The sequence below is a fragment of the Capra hircus genome, chromosome 2 (genome assembly GCF_001704415.2).
Source record: "Capra hircus breed San Clemente chromosome 2, ASM170441v1, whole genome shotgun sequence".
In the NCBI taxonomy this organism is placed as follows: Eukaryota; Metazoa; Chordata; class Mammalia; order Artiodactyla; family Bovidae; genus Capra; species Capra hircus.
Window position 1 is genome coordinate 131,761,101 of NC_030809.1, and position 22,805 is coordinate 131,783,905.

The window sequence follows — 22,805 nt, forward strand, 5'->3', positions numbered from 1 at the left end:
TAAGAATTTAGCCTGCACTGTTCAACATAGTAGCTATTAGCCACATGTGCCTATTTAAATGTTTTAATAGGTGCCTCAGTCACACTACCAACATTTCAAGTGCTCAACAGCCCCATGTGACTAATGACTAGCATATTGGAAGCATAAATATAGAATATTTCCATCACCACATGAAGTCCTATTGGACAACACTGATTTAGACAGTCATTTAAAAAAAAAAAAAAAAAAACTTTCTTCTTAAATCTCCATAATCACATTATTTTTATTTACTATCTCTGTTACAAAATGAACAGCAACAACAAAAAATTATCTTCAATCAATACTTGAGCTAGTGAAGACCTGCAAAGTCATAGTCTTGTAAAAGTTTTACAAGAGAAAGCTGAGGCCTGTTGGGGTTAGTCCACTGACCACTGGTAGCCAGGACTGCCTCCTTCCCATGTCCAATCTTCCCTTCACCTCACTAAATATAAAACATCCATATAAAGGGGCAAAGAGTTTCTTTTATCAAATTTGCCTGCACAAGTATAAATGAGAAGGGTGCAGAAGGAAAACTTCTAAGTATCTTTCCATCTTGAAAATATGGAAATAATTTAGGGGTGAAACCTAAACACAAAGATAATTACTTTTACCTGAGAAGTAATCACATTGACCTTGAAGAGCAAGGTCCTGTTAAATGTGGCAACCATGACTCAACTCCACCCAAAGAAATTCCAAATTAATCTAATCATACTGGGCTACTCTCAAAACTTAAGTTTTGAGGGCAGTGAGTTCTGCATTTCTTTCGTAGCTAAACATTTCTTCAGGATCCTCACTAAATGAATAGTGGCAGAATTAGCATCTCTGGGAGACAGGTGGCATTTGCTTTGTGGGTTAACCAGTGTCTGACATCCAGAATTGTTTAGCTTATTACTTCATAATACTTGTTTGCAGAAAGAAGCCATTAATTGTGCATTAGAATGTATACTGAATGAGGAGATTAACAATAATTTTACTTATTCCACATGATTATTCTTTCACACATTCATCTATCTTTCACTTGCTCACTAATTCAAAATGAAGGTGCTCAACAGTACTTATTGGGCTCCTATTAGAGGTGCTCAGTCTCTAAAGTAGGTGATCAGCAAACGAAACAGAATTGAACTCTGGGGAAGTATCTGTGGAACCACAAAGTCCAGGCCACAAAAGCTTTCAAAAGTTAATGCTTAAAAAAGTTTTCTGAATATAGATGGAAATTAAGCCAGCAAAAATTAATACAGGTGTTTTAGAGATAGCTGTCCACAAAACAAACAAAAAACCTTTTAAAATAAGTGTTACATAACTATCTTGAAATAAGGTGCAGAATGCAGGAAAAAAAAATTTTTCCTAATGATGAAATGTTTAGATCTTATTGTTTCTAAAGGCTATCCTAGAAATAGAATGCAGAGACTCCTTAATAAATCCTAAAATTTTAGGAATAACAGGATAGATGTCCTTAGCTATTTGGTGAACAGCTCTAGGCTTATTTTTGTAGAAACTGGAGCCTTCCTGTTTATTAATAATTTCCTATTAGTGCAGTGAAGGCTAGAAGCCAACAAGGGAACAAGGTCTGTTTTTGGATCTTCCCTTACAGGAGGTTCCCTGGCCTCTGTGAAACTGTATGTGAACTTAGTGCCCCTGCGCATTTTTCAAGAACCTCATCTCTCCTTCAAAGCCTCACCAGACCCTACGGGACCCATCAGCCCACACGGGTAAGCAGCCCTGTCTTCACAGCCTCACCAGACCCTAAGGGACCCATCAGGCCACACGGGTAAACAGCCCTGCCTTAAGACAGTGCATATGTCCCAAGGCTTGGCGAACAGTCTCAAAAGCCAGATACAGAATTTTATTTGAAGGTCAGAAATAGTGTCCATTTCCCCATTTTATTTTTCCTGGATCAGATCATTATGAGAACAAATCTTAAGAAAGTTTTCTTTCATACATAGCTTACAAAACACCAAGATTTTCTAATACAGGAAGGAAAAAAAGCAAACAAAATTCAAAATTCAAGTACCACTTTGCACAATATTGACAGTTGAAGAACTGCATTCAAGAAAGTGTGTCAAACATTAACAACAAACTCAAGCTACTTTCAGCCACAAGAACAGAAAATATAACAGATCAGTTTAAGGCAAAAGGAATATGTAGTCATGGTCCACAGCCAGACATTTCAGAAGATCAGCAGAATTAAGAATTTTAAAAATTAAGGAACATAAAGCTACTTGTACATTGGTCAATGAATATGCAATTTATTAGCACTTTCACCTTCCTTTTTTGTAGAATGATTTTAAACTTGATCCAACACTGAACATCAATTGGGAGTAATTACTATCTTTGTCATTTAAATCCAGAAAGGTATGTTAGTTAAAAAAAACTATAAAATTAAATGGAAAATACATTTTGGAAAGAGTACACCTCTAGGCAGTGCTTACACAAAGCATCTTCTAAGCAACAACAGTGCACAGAATCATGGCTGAAGGGTTTCTCTGGTCAAACAGCTGGGCAATGCTGAACTGTAAAGACTGCCAAGTTTCTCTCCATGTCTGAGGGCCTTACAACGCTGTCAATGTATATGACACATCTGTAGGTGAGAAGCTGACCATGAGTCTTTCTTCCTCAGAATACTTCCAAGTCCCTCAAAAGATCAATCTGCAAAATTCTGAAATGCTAGCTGAAATGATGAATGTAAATTCAGGTCAGCAGACAGTTTTGGAGCAGGAGAGGAACAAGTAAAAGGCCCTTTAACCATATCTGTAATGTGTACTTCTTTTTAAAATTCATAAATATGTAAGCCAAAAGGTAAGGGTTTGACAGAGCTGAGAGGTAACACAAAAGTGTTTTTCAGGTTATAAAAAACTGTGGAAGATATAGTGTCAGAAGAGCATAGAGTATACGAACAGAAAAACTCATATGGAATAGAAGTAGATACATCATAAATTCGGAGAAGGCAATGGCACCCTACTCCAGTACTCTTGCCTGGAAAATCCCATGGATGGAGGAGCCTGGTGGGCTGCAGTCCATGGGGTCGCTAAGAGTCAGACAGGACTGAGCGACTTCACTTTCTCTTTTCACCTTCATGCATTGGAGAAGGAAATAGCAACCCACTCCAGTGTTCTTGCCTGGAGAATTCCAGGGACAGGGGAGCCTGGTGGGCTGCCGTCTCTGGGGTCGCACAGAGTCGGACACTACTGAAGCAACTTAGCAGCAGCACATCATAAATTTGCCAACCTTCTGCTTAACTTACATATTTAATTTGCATATGCAAGGAAAATGGTTTCTGTATGTTTGTACCATGTGTTTGTACCAGTACACAGTACTGACAAAAGCTGACCTAAAAGAAATTGTCAAGTACATTAAAAATTGAAATCAAACATACATAAAATTAATGCCATGTAACTACTTCTGAAAAAATGAAAAAAAAAAAAAAAAGAATATATGACTAAGTGCATAATTTGAGTGCAATTAAAATTTTGAAGTATTCAAAAAATACAAGGCTATTTTGGAGAATATTTATCAAAGAAGATTAAAGGGAAGGAATGCAACAACCAAATATTCTTTCGGCCTCATTGCTGATATACTCCCCCACTGGTGAATGTTAACAATAAATATTACAAAGCACTTCAGCCATTTATTTGTTTAAGATGGGAGATTACCGGTGTCTCATACAGTGCAAAAACCAGCAGCAAAGTCCTTTATAAGAAAGGGTACACTGGTGTGTTTCTGTGTCTGTGTGTAATTAGCTAGTCAAAGGTTCTCTAGTAAACGTTTCTACGCACATACATAATTCAACAGTAATATACAGATGGTACAATATTCTTTTAAAGGGTCAAGAAAAAAGCATATAGTCATTGCTTGAAAACTTAGAAAAGAAAATGTAAAAAAAAGAAAAAAATGCTTTTTAAAAGAATCAATAGGACTACCAGAAAGAGCAGTCCTGTGCAACATTAATAATAAAGCTATTAGTGCCAGAAGATACCTTGGCCAAGAATGAAGAGAACTCCTAATTGAAGCTCCTAATAAAGAAAAAACAAAACCATTTACAATGATACTTTTTGGTACTTCAAAGGTAAGCCTTCCTTCTGAAAACAGGTGAAAAGTATGATTCACCCAGCTGGACATATTAAAGAGACCATTTTTTTTAAGTTGAAAGTTTAGATAGATAAAAGCAACACATAATACAGGTCAAAGTACAGTTTATTAACCCCAGGGCAATCACAGCCATGCACAGTATCAACTGTACTCTGAATCTCTTGAGTTTTGCCAGAATCTTTTTGGGAATATTTGCACACTTTTGGTAAATGTGGTTCCCTATATAATTCTGCCCATCTACTACTACTCATGCCTTGGAAGGAAGGAAGGTAAGAATGGCAAAGTTAAAGAAATTTATCTATATCAGAACAGAAAGGTTATGTGAACCCCTAAATACTGCTGGGTAAGTGTATATCACATGAGTCCCTGCAGGCTGTGTAACTTCTAACCGTAAGAATTTTTTCTACAAAATAATATTTAGATACAGCTGTACACTCCAATTGGACCTTGGTCATTATTTTCATTTCTATTCCAAAGCAGAAATAGACAATGGAGAAAACCTCAACTGGAAGCTTGGTCATGTTACCTAGTTTCCATCATAATGAAAACATATTCCAATAAAATAAATATCCATTAGTTCATACTGATATAAATAAGAGGAGGAGAGGAGCTGAATCACTCATACATGAAAATTCCAAACAACTTAGGTTTACTCTCAAGGATGTGGAGCCTAATTCCCAGTGCTTTAGGTGTGGGCTGTGCTTCATGACTTCCTTTCAAAGAGAACTGTATGGAGAAGGGGGAAAGAAGTCACCTTACACTGGAGAACTCTGACAAACACTGCTCCAACATGGTGATCAAGGTCAACATCAAGTCACGCCGAGAGCATGCACCTCATCTTCTGCTGTGACAGAAGCAGCACTTTACCTCCACGACCTCCCTCCCCGAACTCCAGACCACCACACCAGAACCAGTCATGAGGAAACACCAGATAAACCCCAACTGAGCACCATTCCACAACGACCATAAAGCTTCCCATCAAAACACTGGCAGCAGAAGACACAGAAACAAAACCTTGATAGTGCTAAAACGGGGTGGGGGGACAGCCTGGAATCCAGGATTCTGTATCTAGCCAAAGACTCATTATAAATGAAGACATATAACAAATTTTCAGAATTTTACTCATAGATCTCAGAAAAAGAAAAAAAAAACCACAAAACTATTCCAGAAATGTGGAAACCAAGTAATGCTTATTAGGAAATGTGAACATCCAAAACAGCTCAAATAAAATGCAACATATTATAAAGAACACCATGATTTCCTCATGGAGGTGTTTAAAATTTGCCATCTTCTTGTACTTTGTTGAATGAATGATGAAAAGCCCAGAGTTCAAAAACAAACAAAACAAAACAAACAAACAAACAAACAAAACAAAAGAGTGTTCTTGGGGAAAACAACAGATCAATGCTTCATTCTGCCTCCCTCTCTGAGCAGTGTCAAGAGAGAATCATACAGATTCTCAACTCCACGTGCAATAGTGTCAGAACAGTTTCATTTGGAATCAAGGATATATTAAATATAATTTAATTTATGTAGGTACTATGTTTAGTGTTCATGTGCTATACAATGGTTAATAGTGAAAAGATTTGTAGTAAACCATCTGTTTAAACCTCCGATGTCATTTACCAGTTCTGGCCTTACATAATTTATATCACCCTTGCTAAACCTTAATATTTTCATGTGTAAAATGGATTACTCAATTATTGGGGGCAGTTTCAAGAATGAAACGAAATGTATGAAGCACTTAGCACCATGCCTAGCACACATTTTGAATAGTCAAATTATGAAAGTTCTTATTTTGATCCAATCTCTGCCTGGAAAAAGCTCACCACAAGGACAGATTTCCACGTAGAGTTAGTTAGTTGTTCAGCAAGAGCTGTCACTACCATGGACAGAGTATGGGAAAGCAGAATATGGTCCATTTGAAAGTACTTCCCAAAAGTCAGACTTCTTAAGATTTTCCTAAATTTCAGTCTTCAAATAACCCACGAGTTCTAATTACCAATACCCAACCTAAGTATTAGACTTGATCTAATGCCCTTATTCTCTCAGAACTGGAAGACCTACAAAATTGAAGTCATCATTGCCTTTATTATATTATGACTGTATTTTAATTAAGAAAAACAGGTAAGACGTTTGATGACTTAGAATAGAATAAGTAAAATTATGTACACAAGCTCCTTCCTAAATTACTTTTAAAAAATTTACAGCAGATGAACTTACTCCAAGACTGTCACTGACCACAAACTTTATGAAAATTTCAAAAAACTTCAACCTAAATGTTGACATGCTCCAAAAATAGATGGGTTTAGTGATGAATAAACCAGAGCAGAAAATAAAACCCATGATACATAATGGGTTGTTGGCGCCTTAAAAAAAAAGAGAAGAGGCTCTAGGCTCTGGGACAGCTCAGTGACAAAGGCTGTGCTACTATAATGAGGGTAATTACAGAACTCTCCATAGAGCAGCTTGTCCAGGCCTCTCCTCCTGCCTTCCCGTCTGTACAGAACAGCTGCATTCAACTAAAGCCAGACAATGGCTTTCTAAACAAAGCAGAAGGTAGTCTGGGAAGAAATCCCAGACAGGACTTCAAGTTGGAGAGGAAAGCACAAAGCTTGCGCCAGTGCCACACTATGACCCTGGAGAGAGGACAAAGGAAAGGAGAAGTGAGAAAGAAAGAAAGGGGAGCGGAGATTAGATAGGAGCGGAGGAGGAAAGGGGAGGGGGAAGAGCGGAGGCCCATCCAACCAAGGGTGAAATAAACTGAGGACTCCATCTCAGAACACAGCACTCTTATCTGGCAACTGTGGTAGTTGCCTGTTTACGCCAAGACTGTTCTTCCCCATTCAGCTCACTACCCACAAACATACATCCATGAGTGTGGCACACACAGACAGTCTATAGTGAGGTCTACTATGGACACAGGAGTGTTTGGGCAAGTCAGCTTACTCAACTGCAAAATAAATAAGACTGTGACTTATACTAACCAACATAAATTTTCATTTAAATATTTGGCCAACCAAGGATCACTGGACATTTGATAAAAATCAAACAGGAAGAAAGACCAGGAAAAAGAAACAAACTTAAGTGATTCTAGGGAAAACACAGGAAGAACAGACCCAATCAAACTAAACACACATATACACACACCTCAATTACTATGCAAAGAGCTGTAAAGGGTACATGCATTTAAATAAACAACAAAACAGACTACCATTAAACATGGAAAGACCAGAGAGCCAACGGGAGGTCTTGGAAACTAAACATGCAGTGGATAAAATAAAAATTTCACCAGAAGTGTTGAGTATCAGATTGGGCATGAATGAAGATTGTATTCTGGAAGATTAGACAGAAGAAATCCCCCAATTCTTAGAGCAAAGGACAGAAACAGAAAATATGAAAGAAAAGGTAATACAAGGTAGATAGCTCCAAGAGGTGAACATTGAGACCCCTAAGACAGCAGAGATAATGGGAAATGATAATCAAAGACAAGACAAAAACCGTCTGAATGGAATAAAGATTTGAGATTGCACATCGAAGTGAGCGAAAGAAATGAAATTTAAATTTAAAAAGTCCACAGAGAAAAAGAGATGATTTTAAAAACATTCAGAAGGGAAAGCCAGGTTACATACCAAATAATGAGACCTGGAATAGCATATAACTTCTCATCAGCAGAACTGAGAGAAGGTAGTGGAGGCCTTTAAAATTCTGAGGGAAAAGGATTTCAAATTCACAATTCGAAACCCAAACTATGAGTCAAGTATGATGGCAAATTATAGACCTCTCCAGACATAAGAAATTTGCTATTCACCTCTCAAGCACTGTTTGAAGGTGGTGAGCAGAGCATATCTTTAACTAAACTGGGAGGCGGGGCGTGGACTTAATAAGGAAAGGCACAGAGACCCCAGTGTGTCTGCCGTTGCAGGCACAGAAGACAATCAGTCCAAATTTAGAGCAAGAAGTCAGAGAAACGGGTGAGAAGCATCTTCAGAAACAAAGTATTTACTGTCATCGCAGAATTTAAAAACGCCCTATGATAAAGGTTTTTAGTACCATTGAGAGAAATTAGAAATTTTAAGAAAAACTAAATTATGACATTTTAACAGTTTATAAGACAATGGTTAAGAAAATAGACTCTCACTTGATCTTGACATTCAAGTACAACTACTCTTAACTGCCCACACAGTTTATTATAAATCTGATAACACTGTCTGTTTCTGAGATCAGTAGGATCATTCACAGTCACAATTCTACTTACTGGTTTCTTTTTTTAAGAATGTTCAGTAGTTAAAAATCCTTGGGAGTGTTTTGTGTGTGTGTGTGTGTGTGTGTGTGTGTGTGTTTATTTTTAAATAAAGAGATAAAAAGAAAAACAGGTAGAAAGACATTGAGGGCATAGATTTCATTAGGTAACAAATGGTGAGTTAAGGCATGTTGTATAAAGGTGACGGCCCCCCAAAATAAAGAACTAAGAAAATTTAAAGCTATACAAGAAACTATCAAAGCAACCATAATTCATAACAAAGACATGACTGGTGGTGTCAGTACTTGAAATTCTTCACCTTTCATGATAGGAAGTAAACAGGTACCGTGTCAGGCATTATTACCAAGAAATGCATTATTTTAAATTCTGATGGTAACTACAGGAATAAACAGTTTAAAAGGACTGTCCAAATTCCACCCCTCTATGGTGCTGGAGAAAATTTTGCATGTGCATTTTATTTATAAATTTTAAAAATAAGGTTAGGAATTTCCCTGGTAGTCCCCTGGTTAAGACTCTGAGTTTGCACTACAGGGCGAGTGAGTTTTATCCTTGGTCAGGGAATGAATTAAGAAACCACCTGTTTCGAGGCATGGTATAAAAGAACTCCCAAAATAAACGTAAATAAAATAAAATTAATTTTTAAATGGTAGAAAATTTCTAAAATGTTAAGCCTACAGACTCTATAATTTTTGGCTGGACCATAACATTCTTAACCATTAATGACTCCAAGATGGTGAGGAATCTCAGAAGTATCTTTCAAAAGAAAGTTTGAATTTTCATACTCTGATCCATTAAGTTTACCGTTAGGATTCTATCATAAAGGAAAATTTACATAAGTGGGAACCACCATAAAGGTACAGAAAGCTTGGTGCACAACTATGTGAAAACTTCTTGCAATTCCTAAATGTCTATCAACGTTAATGGTGAAATAAGCTATGATACATGCTATGAAATGTTACAGAGCAGTTACCTGAGAAGACTGGAATAGTAACAACATGAAAAGATGATCATGATATACTGTGTTGTGAGGAAAGCAAATAGCCAAACAATACATGTAGTATAATCTCATTTTAGTTGGTTTTCTTCAGCATCTTTTTATAGATGCATAGGAGTTGCAGAAACATTCACACCAAACTATGAATGAAATAGTGATTACCTCTCGAGGAGGGGGAAGACACTGACTTTTTACTTCTAAGTGCTTGAATTTTTTATGAACTTTTATTACCTTTGTAAAAGGTAGAAAATTCTAAAGAAAAGTTTCAAAATTAATCCCACCCAATTCTTTCCTTACCTTTCCACCCCTCCCTTCCCCCAACACTGATGTATCATAGATCTCAGCCTTCCATGTGGCACAGGGTGGGAATGTGTGAATCCAGACTTTACAATTCTCTCCAAAGCTCACCTCCATGTGTTACACAGAATATACTTGTTGCCATGAATGACTGATGGAAAAAAATGCATCTTAATGTTGCATGTGGTCTTCAGCCTGGTTGGTTAGGGAATGGTGCTGCTAACGAAGCCAAGGTTGCAAATGAGATCCACATGAAGGTTCAGTAAGTGTTATGAAGTCAGCCTGAATTTGTATTCATCATTTGTAATCTTTCTGATGACAGGACAAGATGTGGAAAAGTCAACATAAACCCATTTTAACTAGTGACCGACACCTCTTAAAAGGTAAATACTGAGTGGGCTTCAGTCTCGATTGTATTTTGAACACATCTGTGTATATGCATAACCGCAGTTTATGTATTTCTTTGCCAGTCAACCACACTAAGTTGTGTCATCAGTTGTTTCCCAGAGAGAAAACGTAGGTCAGCCAGGTATTTGCAGCAACACTGCCTGTCTGTGGGACCAGTGTGATGGTGAGGAGTGTGGGACCACGCAGTTCTCAGCTTCTGGTATTTAATTCTCATCTTCAGCCATCACACCAAACACAAATAAAAGTAATGTGGCAGAGTGAAGGTTTCTCAGCCTTACTGTGCTTGAAGAATGATTTTTCATTTACTACTAATTTTCAGAAAAGGCAAAAATAAAAGGAGAAAATCAAAGACTGAAGAAAAACAGAGTAAGGACTTATAATGTGACCACACTGATAGTTATTATAATTATCTCTAAAACTGGAGAATGTGATTTTGATCTAAAGTAAAACGCCTGTTTAAAATGCTCAAATAACTCACACCACAGAGATATATCATTCTTTTGGCCTTTATATTTTTTCAAGGTATTATAAACCTAGTAGTAATAAGGTTGAGAAAGAATATTCTGCTTATCTATGGAATATCTCAGTGTATTTTATATATTCACCAAGTATAAATTTACCTAACCAGAACTCAAAAAACCAGCTAGTGATTCGTGCCTGACTCTTTGCAACCCCATGGACTATACAGTCCACGGAATTCTCTAGGCCAGAATACTGGAGTGGGTAGCTGGTCCCTTCTCCAGGAGATCTTCCCAACCCAGGGATCGAACCCAGGTCTCCCGCATTGCAGGACGATTCTTTACCAGCTGAGCCACCAGAGAAGCCCAAGAATACTGGAGTGGGTGGGTAGCCTATCCCTTTTCCAAGGGATCTTTCTGACACAGGAATCAAACCGGCGTCTCCTGCATTACAGGCGGATTCTTTATCAGCTGAGCTACCAGGGAAGCCTAGTGATTCTCATCAAAGATTCAAATATAGTATCTATTCAAAAGCCAAACAAGCAACCAAAAAAAGGAAAAGAACAGAATTTTGGAGACAGTGCATGGGGAATAATGGAAGTGAACAACTGCCTTAAGGTAGTGCTGTGGTTCTAAGATGACAGTGGAAATAAAGTATGAGGACTTATATAAATAAAGCTTCAAAAAATAAGTCATACTTCCATTTCAGTAGAATGTTATTTATTTAAATATGGCTTACAATACAATTAATTTTATCAATGACACTTCTAAACCTAAGAATCACTACCAAAATAGGATAATCTTATATAACCCATCCCAACTCTTGATCTAGTAATCGCCTCATAAATAAACCCTTTATAGTATCTTTCCTAATCAATTTCAACCTCCTCTTAATCAAATTAACTTAAATGTTACGTTCTTTATATCCTCCATGCTTTCCCCATCTTTCCTAGCACATATATGATTTAAGCAACAAACATTTGCTTCAAGCCTACAACATGAGAAGTGCCTCTGTGTACTTCTGGGACCCTCACAACAACCCTGTGAGGTAGGTATCATCAGCCCCACTTTACAGAGGAGGAAGCGCATCCAGAAGAGACTGACTTGCCCAGGAGCGGAGCTGGGATTCAAAGCCAGACCTGCGGCTCTCAAGTGAGTGATGTTTAAGGCACTCTGGAGGAAAAACAAAGACTGCCCACGTAGAAACTGTAACTGTACCCAGAACTGTGGAACAGCCAGAAGGAGGTTCAGTAACATTAATGATTTCTTCTTCCTTGTCCCTTAACCACTGGAGATAGCAATTACACTATATTCTCCTATATTTTAAAGGTAACAATACACAAAGCAGAGAATTTACCCCTCTGTTTTTTTATAGAAAAAAATGACATTACAAATAAGATTTGCACACATCATTGACTATGAAAAGACATAGTGTACTTGTACTATTCTGGTACTTCTGGTAAGTGGATAGCTACAAAGAAAACATAAATGTACATCTACTGGTTACAGCAAATAACAGAAGAGTCAACTTTGTGGGGATCATGAAAGTGGGATGCTGCCCAGATAAATTATAAAACCTTTAAATCAAGGTTACTTTAAATCAAGAGAACATATCATAACCTTTGTGCCTAAATTATAAGGAGATATATGCTGGCATCTACATGTAACTTACACACAGATTACAAATGGTACATAGTAAGTTCCCTATCAATCTTGAAATCTGTGATAACTCTGAAATACTCTTTCCCATGCAAAAATATTTATTGTACTTATTAAATAAAATCTAAATAATAGTTCATTATAGAGTGTTTAAAACCACAATTAAACACTTTTTAAAAATACATTTTTTTATGTTTAATGATCTTTAAGAAAAAACCTTATTTTGAAAAGTTATCATCCTTAGTTTGGTCCAAATCAACCATATTTTTAATGCTACTACTGCTCTACTAAAAGTATCAAGATGTCAAAAGTTCTGCAATCTAAATTCTTTCTTAAAGGTTTTTGGGATTCTCATAAACATTCAAAGCTAACATGAAGATTTTAATGACAAAATATGATTATATTCTTTGTATCTACAGGAAAATTCTATACACCAATGGCAGAACTAGTAATATCACATGAAGAGACTAGTTTACCTACAGTGTGTCTTGCTTGTGTAATGGAGCTAAACATTTTGAATTCTATCATGTGACACTATCCAAATGTGCTCTATACTTTTAATAAAGTTACAAACCTAACTTTTCCAGTATTAAAACTTACTAAGCTGTTATCAAATAATAAAAAGATTCAGTGTTAAGGCAAATACTCTTAGTTTATTGTTCAAGGTAAAATACAACAGAAAAGGCCTGTTCTGCAGTTTCCTAGGAGGCAAATTTTGTTCTAAAGACCTTCAAATTTTAAAAAGATTATCTCTAGACTTGCATGAGCAGATGTTTTAAAATATCTGATTTTAAAAAGTTACCACTTTTAAAATTACAAACCTGTAAGAACTACCTCATGAATTAGAGTGCTACTTTTTTATGCACTATAATAATGCAGTGCTTACAGGAAACTCAAACAGGGACTCTGCAACAATCTAGAAGTGTATGGGGAGGGAGATGGCAGCAAGGTTCAGGACGGAGAGGACATGGGTGTACCTATGGCTGATTCTTGTGGATGTTTAACAGAAAACAATAAAATTCTGTAAAGCAATTATCCTTCAATAAAAAAATATATTTAAAAAAAGACTTGGAAGAGGAAAAAAAAATGCAGTGCTTACTTTAGATTATAAATGAAGATATTAAAACAGATGCTTTTAAACCAAAAATCTCCAGCTGTCACTTGTATTGCTCATGAAAACAGGAACGAATAAACGAATAAATATAAATTTCTTTTCAGTGACCTTCAATGAGTATGAGTAGAGTGGAGTTATGAAAAACACGGTCCTTTTATTTTTGCCTTGAGAGTTCATAAAGAATTTTACAATTATTTTAATTATTAATTGTAAGGTTCCAAACAGTGTTCTTAAGTCTTAAAAACCTTTACAATCCCTTTGATGTATATGGCTATGTATTAACACAGACAATACAGAAAACAGACAGTTGACTCTTCCCAGATGTAAAGAAAGAACTCCTGAAGTACAAAAAGCTAATCCTGAGATGCTAAATTTAGTAGAGTAAACCCTTAGGATTCCCAGAGAGATTAATAAAAGTTTATTCATCTTATTTCTTAAAAAGAACATGTTTTTACCCACTACAGGTAAAAAAAGAAAAAGTTCACTTTACACCACTTCACTTTTATGAAAGACCTACATTAGTACAGGCATACCTCAGAGATGTTGTGGGTTTGATTTTAGACCACCACAATAAAGCAAACTACACGAACCTCTGGTGTCCCAATGCTTATGCTCACACACGCTGTGGCCTATTAAGTGTATAAGAGCAGTGTACCTAAAAACACAGTGTACATACCTTAATTAAAAACTGATGCTGTTGGAAAACGGCATGATAGGGCTTGTGCAACACAGGGTTAGAAACAGATCCTCAACGTGTGAAAAACGCTGACAGAAGGAAATCCAAAGAGGATTTCTGCTTTTACAAAAAAGGCAAAAGCATTCAAGTTTTGCAGCAAAGCCAATATAGAAGAGTGGTGTCCCTGAGCAACGCAAGTGGTGCCGTCAAGCTCCCTCCTTAGGACTACACTCAGCATCTCTGCATCAAGCCAGGGCAGCTGTGCCCTGCAACCGTGGGCATCCATGCTTTGTCTCGATTTATCTTGTGCATCTGTTCCTAAGCTGTGTCCTACTTTAGGATAGTGGGGGAAACCTAGAACTACTTATAACCAGCTGAAAACTGGCAAGCTTCCCAGTTGCTGTTTTATAAAAATATCCCTGTCAATATCATCGCAGCTTGTTCAATATGTCACTGCTATTAAATCTTGGCCTCCCCCAGCTGGTTCCTACATAATCAAAGGCCACTTGGACTTAAAAGCTTTCAGGGGCGGGGGGCAGGCGGGCAGAGCAGTCACTTCCTCTGAGAACTAATCTGATGCTCACAACTAAGCCTCAATGTCATTACAAACTGATCTGACAATTACAGCTAAACCATTCTGTTCTGTTGGACAATCTCACTAAACATCTGTTAAGTCATTCTGAGATCATGATAAGGTGAGACAAAAATAAGGTCCTGCACAAACCACAAAATACCAAACGCCCCTCTTATGCTAAAAGAATGACAGCCCTCACGTCCTTAAACCCTCGTCCCAATGACCCAGTCCAAAGCCTATAATATCCTTTGTAAGATCCTCTTACTAAGACACCTCAAATTCCCTAAGGTCTATGCTCTTTGCTGTGAAGAGTAATAAATAAACTTGTTAAACTACAGGTATGTTTCTGGTGGTCTCTGACCGCAGGTATACTTGTCAATATTAACTGCAGAATAAAAACAGACTAAGTCTTCTAGGGTTACAAAATGACTCTAAAACATGGGTATTAAACACTCTAAAACACGAGTATTAATACTCATTTCATTACTCATAAGGAAGGCCACTTTGGATGATTTCGGTGTGAGATTTCTTCCATGTTGCTTTCAATGTCAAAACCATGCTAAAATGTGTTGAAGAATTCAGATAAAGCATTACCGCCGGTCATACTGAGAAGGCACAGAGGGAGCCAGTCTAGCCAAGCTGATTAGAAGAATGAGCAGGAGTTCACCAAGAACCATTGCAAGTGGAGGCATATCCAAGTGTCTGGGCACATCCAGATTCAAGAGCAGTTTAAAGCCTAAGATCCCGTGGGAATGCACACCAATAATAAAACTGAACGTATATAAGGAAAAGGCGAAAGAAAATAACCCTTGCTTGCTTTTTTTAAAACAACAGTGCTCACCGTAACTACTGGAAAAACCTGGATAACAGGTTAGCTATGAGAAGAAAATGAAGATTTTAATATGTACTTTCAAACTGAAAGATCTTTTTAAATGTGTGAAAAACTCTCACTTCGCAGCTGAATGTTATTTTCGTAAGAATTAATCTGCCAACTTAGAACAAGCAAGTTTCTATAATAGAAACAAATCTACTACAGACACTAAAATGAGGATTCTGTCAAAAAATATTTTAAAGTTAATCTATTCATAACTGTATGTTTAACACAGAAGTTAAAAACTATTAAGTCTTGAAGAACCTGAGGATAAAAATAATAAAAAAGAAGTTTCTGGACCAAAGAAAAAAACAGAAAATATCTTTTAATTTGTCAATTATAAAATCTGCTTTTCAAAAAAATAGCCATATATACTGAAACAAACAAACAAAATCAGGCATTACTTACTTTCCAGATAAAACTGGAAGATTATCACATCTAGGGCTGGGGACAGAGGTTGAGTGCATGCGGTTCCCCAGGCGTCTACTGTGTCCTCCCTGGCAGCAGAAGACGCGCCAGGGACTTCAGTCGTGAGGCCTCAAACACGGAAGTCGCTGTCTGCAAAGGCACGTCATTCCTTAGGGACGTGCACTGTGCAGGCATTCTGATCGAGAAGAAACACTTTCACCACCACTGCCGTCTATCTGTGTGCTACACGCGTTACAATCTGATTCCCCTTGTCAGATTTACTTCTTGCAGGCCATGAAAACTCAGTTACTCGACAAGCAGGACAGGCAATGATTTACACTTATCTGAGGGGATCATGTAGTTAAAAACACAACTTCTATATATCAATAAAAAATGTTCAGAAGCATGTAAGGCCAGTGTAACTTACAGTAGGAAAAGGAAGCTTGTGGTCCCCCTTGGTCCACATGGCAAATGAGTCCACAATGTTTAGAGAATATTGGTAAATACTCATGTTACATTTTATTTAGTTTTATATCCTTTCACCAACATTTGTACCAGAGTATTAGAAGTAATCCAAGAAGGCTGACTGTTCCACTAAATTCAATCTCCTCTGTAAATCTCTTCTACATTTCTTTCAAGAAAATGTGGATTAATCACCCATTGGATTTTAACATTTATTCAAATGTGACTGTAAAATGATGATGAAGGAAACATCACAATACTGATTACTATTCTTTTTACAGTCTAGACCTTAACAACAGTGCCAAGCCTTGTCCCTTTCAAGCATTACAGTCCTTGGCGAGCCTCCACCAGGACTAAAATTCTCCTCTAACATAGTGAGTTTGTTAATACCCATCATACCACAGGCTTCAATCTCTAATATCCAATTCCCAAAATCAGAACTGTATCATCATATTTCCTCACGGTGGGAGGACAGAAAATTTTTCTTTTTAAAAATATGGTCCAAAACATAAAGGGAAAACTACATTTAAAACACTTAATTGAAAAGGTTAATTAGAGTAACATTTATGTAACATTTAATGATGTTTCTGCTAGAATTTAATAAACCAAATAACTTGCCTAGCATATACTCTTGAATGTTTGTTTTTAATAAACATTTTACTTTTACCCAGAACACCCTTGGTGATTTATATTTGTATGATATATTAAAACATAAAATCTGTAAAACTAAAAATATCCTCAAAAATTAGATTGACAAGCCACTTGAAAACTATGTAAATCAAATAGTTTCCATAAATCTCTGAGAACTAAATAAAATGACCTGATTTGACCATTACAAAAAACATGTAAAATATTAAAAACACCAAACTTTTGGTTGAAGTATTTCAAAACATTCAGGGCCTACTATCCAGCATCAGTGGCTCAGTCATGTCTGACTTATTGCAACCCACGAACTGTAGCCTACCAGACTCCTTGTTCCATGGGATTTTCCAGGCAAGAATACTGGAATGGGTTGCCATTTCCTTCTTCAGGGGATCTTCCCAAACCAGGGATCAAATCAAACCCCCCCACTGCAGACAGACTCTACTGTCTGAGTCACTAGGGAAGGCCCAAAGTACAGGCATTAGCTGGGAGAGAACACTACAGGCAGGGCCTACAGAGAATATTACAAGTGAGCACTGTACAAGTGAGCACCTCAAGAGAGAAGCAGGGTTTACATTCATAAATCATGGAACTTACAATGCTCTTTAACTTCTAATATGTCCTATAACATCATCCTGTTTGCTCACTTTACCAGCTGGGCCCATATCTGCTCTACCTTATGTAAAGATTTAGCTCCTACCCAGCAAACAAGCCTTACCCCAGCCAGTCTGTTGTCACCTGCCAAGTTGGACTGGACAGGAACAGAGCATGATCAGGAAGCCCAAACAGATGATATTAATTTCTGTGTTTAAGTCTTGTCTATTGTGACAAAAAAAATATGTGGAATATTCCTTCCCCAAGACTTCTAACTTACTGCTGTTGACATTACTCATGAAAGATGACCAAAAAATGACATTTTACTAGGGCTATCACTAGCTCGCCCAACTTTATTACATTGCTAAATGGAGTCTGAAGTTTAAAACTGTGATCAATTTGGTCATTACGTAAAATACCTGTTCTTTCCCCAGAGAAAAATAAATGCTGTCTTGATGAAGCTGTCTAGACACCAATTACCACAGTCTACTGCAATGTGATAAACAGTGAAGACTGAATAACTTCAGGTATTTTTCAGTTATTCAGCACTCTGAATTGGTTCACCATGGGACCAGGCCAATTTACAAAATGTCTGAAAAAAATAAAAGAACTAGGGAAATGTTGAAAATGCAGCTTAAGTGTAAAGATCATGACGTGTACCTGCAGAAGAATCAAGCACAGAATCTTGAACAGTGGGCAGTCATTAGACACTCAGTTCATCTAACAGAAACAGAACCTTGAAGTGTTTCCATGTGTTTGTGCTCAGTTGCATCTGACTCTGCGATGCCACAGACTGTACCTCACCAGGCTCCTCTGTCCATGGGATTCTTCTGGAAATAATACTGAAGTGGGAAGATCTCCTCCAGGGGATCTTCCTTGACCCAGGGACTGAACCTGAGTCTTCTGTGTCTCCTCCACTGGCAGGCAGACTCTTTACCACTGAGCCCCCTAGGAACCCCTTGAATGTTTCCATATGAGATCCTGAAAAACCCAATTCTAAGTGCTGAGTTTTTTATACCTGAAAACATTAGAAAATCATGACAACTGTGTTTAAACAAGTACTTCTATTTATGGATGACCTGTAAATAAAACCTGTACTACTGAAACACCAACGACAATGGTTGGAAAACATTTAACAAGAAAAGTAAAATACACTTCTGAAACAACCATTTTTGTGCTTAACTAGGCAGAGCTAGGGAAACAGATTCTGAAACTGGCTTTGAAACTGACAGACAGCATTCACTGAACACTTGTTATGGCACTAGTGCTTCTTCTGAATTAACCCATTTAATTCTCACCACTTAGTAAGGTTGGCACTATTATTAATCCCCATTATACACACGAGGATACCAAAGCAATGTGACTCACACAGCTGCTAACAGCTAAAACTGTGACCAACATTTAGATTCCAGAGCCTGTGATTTTGGTAATACATAATACTATCTCTTTATGAACTAAGTTTTGTTATGTAACAGGAAACTAGTAAATGAAAAATTAGTAAAAATGAAAAACTAGTAAAATCAGAAAAAGTAAACAGACATTTTCAAAAGGCTACAGAAACAAAACGAGGAAAAGAAATTAAGAAAGCTTAACACAAGAGAAGGTGAGATGACAGAAACTACAAATCAACAAAATAAAGAATAGTGGGGGAAAAAAGGAAAAATAATTGAATGAAAATATCTTAGTCTAAACTACTTAATAAAAGGCTTAGGTGGAAAAGAAGCATGAAGGAATCATTAGAATGCTGAAAATACTCTGTACCTTGATCATAGAGGTAGTTACAGATGAATGTTTAAGTATGTAAAAATACCTCATACTGTAAACTTAAGATCTGTATACTTTATACGCATATGTATGATGATTTAAGAGTATAAATACTTCTAAATATCTCTAAAAACATGAGGTGGTTTTGAGGCTCTATTTACTACTTCAAACAATAGGATTAATTAAATGATCTACCGTCTTACCAAAAGTATTTTTAGAGCAAAGTGGCAGTATCTCGGCATGGGACTTACCCTACCCATTTTAACCCTTGATAATGAATGTACCTACATGCTTGATTTTCAGGCTTTTGGGTCTGCCTTAAAACAAGAAACTACAGGAAACAGACAATCTAATCCAGGTTAATTATTTTCAAATAGAACCATCCACCTGAAAAAGCAGTGCCTTCTAAAATCTCCCTAACAGCTGGCAAAGCTAAAAATGGCAAAATTTCAGCAAAGGAAAGCCTAATAGCTCACATAATTGCCCATTATCTTATCTTTCTTTAAAAAAAAAAAAAGCTTCCATAATTAACTCCAAATATGAAGTCCTAGGGCTTCCCAGGTGACACTACTGATTAAAAAACAGCCTGCCAATGCAAGAGACATAAGAGATCCAAGTTCAATCCCTGGGGTTGGGAAGATTCCCTGGAGGAGTGCATGGCAACCCACTCCAGTATACTTGCCTAGAGAATCCTATGGACAGAGGAGCCTAGAGGGTTGCAAAGCGTCGTTAGGGTTGCAAAGAGTTGGATACTTCTGAAGTGACTTAGTACACACGATGATGTCCTAATTTTTTTCCCTATCTCCTTTATAGAGCTATATACAATAAATCCAATCCTCAGTTCAGTTCAGTCGCTTGTCGTGTCCGACTCTTTGCGACCCCATGAATCTCAGCACGCCAGGCCTCACTGTCCGTCACCATCTCCCAGAGTTCACTCAGATTCACGTTCATCGAGTCAGTGATGCCATCCTGCCATCTCATCCTCGGTCGTCCCCTTATCCTCCTGCCCTCAATCCCTCCCAGCATCAGAGTCTTTTCCAATGAGTCAACCCTTTGCATGAGGTGGCCAAAGTACTGGAGCTTCAGCTTTAGTATCATTCCTTCCAAAGAACACCCAGGGCTGATCTCCTTTAGAATGGACTGGTTGAATCTCCTTGCAGTCCAAGGGACTCTCAGGAGTCTTCTCCAATACCACAGTTCAAAAGCATCAATTTTTGGGTGCTCAGCTTTCTTCACAGTCCAACTCTCATATCCATACATGACCACTGGAAAAACCATAGCCTTGACTAGACGGACCTTTGTTGGCAAAGTAATGTCTCTGCTTTTCAATATACTATCTAGGTTGGTCATAACTTTTCTTCCAAGGAGTAAGCGTCTTTTAATTTCATGGCTGCAGTCACCATCTGCAGTGATTTTGGAGCACAAAAAAATAAAGTCTGACACTGTTTCCACTGTTTCCCCATCTATTTCCCATGAAGTGATGGGACCAGATGCCATGATCTTCATTTTCTGAATGCTGAGATTTAAGCCAACTTTTTCACTCTCCACTTTCAATTTCATCAAGAGGCTTTTTAGTTCCTCTTCACTTTCTGCCATAAGGGTGGTGTCATCCGCATATCTGAGGTTATTGATATTTTTCCCAGCAATCCTGATTCCAGCTTGTGCTTCTTCCAGTCCAGCGTTTCTCATGATGTACTCTGCATATAAGTTAAATAAGCAGGGTGACAATATACAGCCTTGACATGCTCCTTTCCCTGTATGGAACCAGTCTGTTGTTCCATGTCCAGTTCTAACTGTTGCTTCCTGACCTGCATACAGGTTTCTCAGGAGGCAGATCAGGTGGTCTGCTACTCCCATCTCTTTCAGAATTTTCCACAGTTTATTGTGATCCACACAGTCAAATCCAATCCTACTCCCATACAAAAGCCTTTAAATATTTGAAGATGACAAAAATTTTTCTTCAGATTATCTTATCCAAGCTGAATACTAAACTTCCCTGTACTTTCCCGCATGATTTCCAGACCCTTCTCCATCTAATCATCTCCCATGATAACTATGGCCCATCATTCTGAAGGACTTCACTGGTGACTCAGTCGTAAAATCTAACTACAATGCCTGCAGTGCAGGAGACATGCGTTTGATTCCCGTGGGTCAGGAAGATACCCCGAAGAAGGAAAGGGCAACTCACTCCAGTATTCTTGCCTGGGAAATCCCTTGGACAGAGAAGCCTGGTGGGCTCTAGTCCATGTGGTCACAAAAAAGTTGCACACGACTTAAGAGAATAAACACACACACACACACACACACACGTATCATTCTGAAACATACATTTTTTTACAAGTGAGGGATGGCATGACACCTCAAGAATTCACACCTATCAGCTAAAACCCGTGGTTATTTTTACATGAACTCTCATATACCAATCTAGTAAACTCCAGAATTGAGACAGAAAACCTAAATACAGAAATTTACATTTATCTCTATTTAAAATTTTATACAATAATATTCTATTCACTGGGTTTAAGACGACACTATCCATTCTCTCTAGATGAGAATTGCTGCCTATAGTTGTGAATCACCTGTTAACTTGCAAAAGCTATCTTTAATAAAAACTATTAAACAGGAGACAGGCCAATTAAAGGATCTTGCAGCGCTTTCTGCATACATGCCTCACAGATAACAAACATCCAATGAACTTTTCTGGAAATAACAGTCAGTCCTACAGGTTAATTCAAAAGACTGACTATGGTTTGAAAAAATTCCTTTATCTCCCCCTTTGGTAATTCTATAAAACTAGGTTTGTTTTAGCATGACCCATTTCTATTCCAAACCACTGGTTTTCAATGGAAACAGTAATGTCCCTTAATAAGCATTCTGTAAAGACTTTTCTTCTCAGAGTCTGTTTGGATATGCACTGGTAACTTTTTTAAAAAAAGTTTTATATGTATGGGTTATTATCAATAAATTTCATTTCAGAAAAGTAAAACTATTTATTTTTAAAAAGCAATTAGTAGGCTTTACAGGACTAAGACCAACTACTCTAACCTTTGGTGACTCCTGGTATCACAAATTACTTTTGTTTTATATAAGAAGTTTCTGTTGCAGATAAAATATTGAGCTCCCAGGTATGATGTCTCTTGGACTCACCTTAGTACTCTCTGGGCTTCCCTGACAGCTCAGTTGGTAAAGAATCCACCTGCAAGGCAGGAGATCCTGGCTCAATTCCTGGGTCAGGGAGATGCGCTGGAGAAGGGATAGGCCACCCACTCCAGTATCCTTGGGCTTCCCTGTGGCTCAGCTGGTAAAGCATCCACCTGCAATGTGGGAGACCTGGGTTTGATCCCTGGGTTGGGAGGATCCCCTGGAGAAGGGAAAGGCTGCCCACTGCAGCATCCTGGCCTAGAGAATTCCACGGACTGTAGAGTCCACGGGGTAGCGACGAGTCGGACACGATTGAGCATCTTCCACTTTAGTACTCTTCGGTCTGCATTCATCTCCATTTCCCTCAGCACTTCC

General features: G+C 37.7%; 1 protein-coding gene across 5 annotated transcripts in view; it reads right to left on the bottom strand.

The window, feature by feature from the left end:
• WDR33 (WD repeat domain 33) overlaps positions 1–22,805 on the bottom strand; it is a 114,943-nt gene that overhangs the window by 26,103 nt on the left and 66,035 nt on the right. The window contains exon 8 of one of the 5 annotated variants that reach the window (XM_018065870.1): positions 11,224–16,023. The exons of 2 other annotated variants lie outside the window; for them this stretch is intronic. In XM_018065870.1, the coding sequence (XP_017921359.1) occupies positions 15,998–16,023 (26 nt within the window). In that variant the 3' untranslated portion in view covers positions 11,224–15,997. Of the gene's footprint in view, positions 1–11,223; positions 16,024–22,653; position 22,805 lie in introns of those variants that run through there. 2 more of the 5 variants (XM_013967629.2, XM_013967627.2) reach the window with 2 other exon arrangements.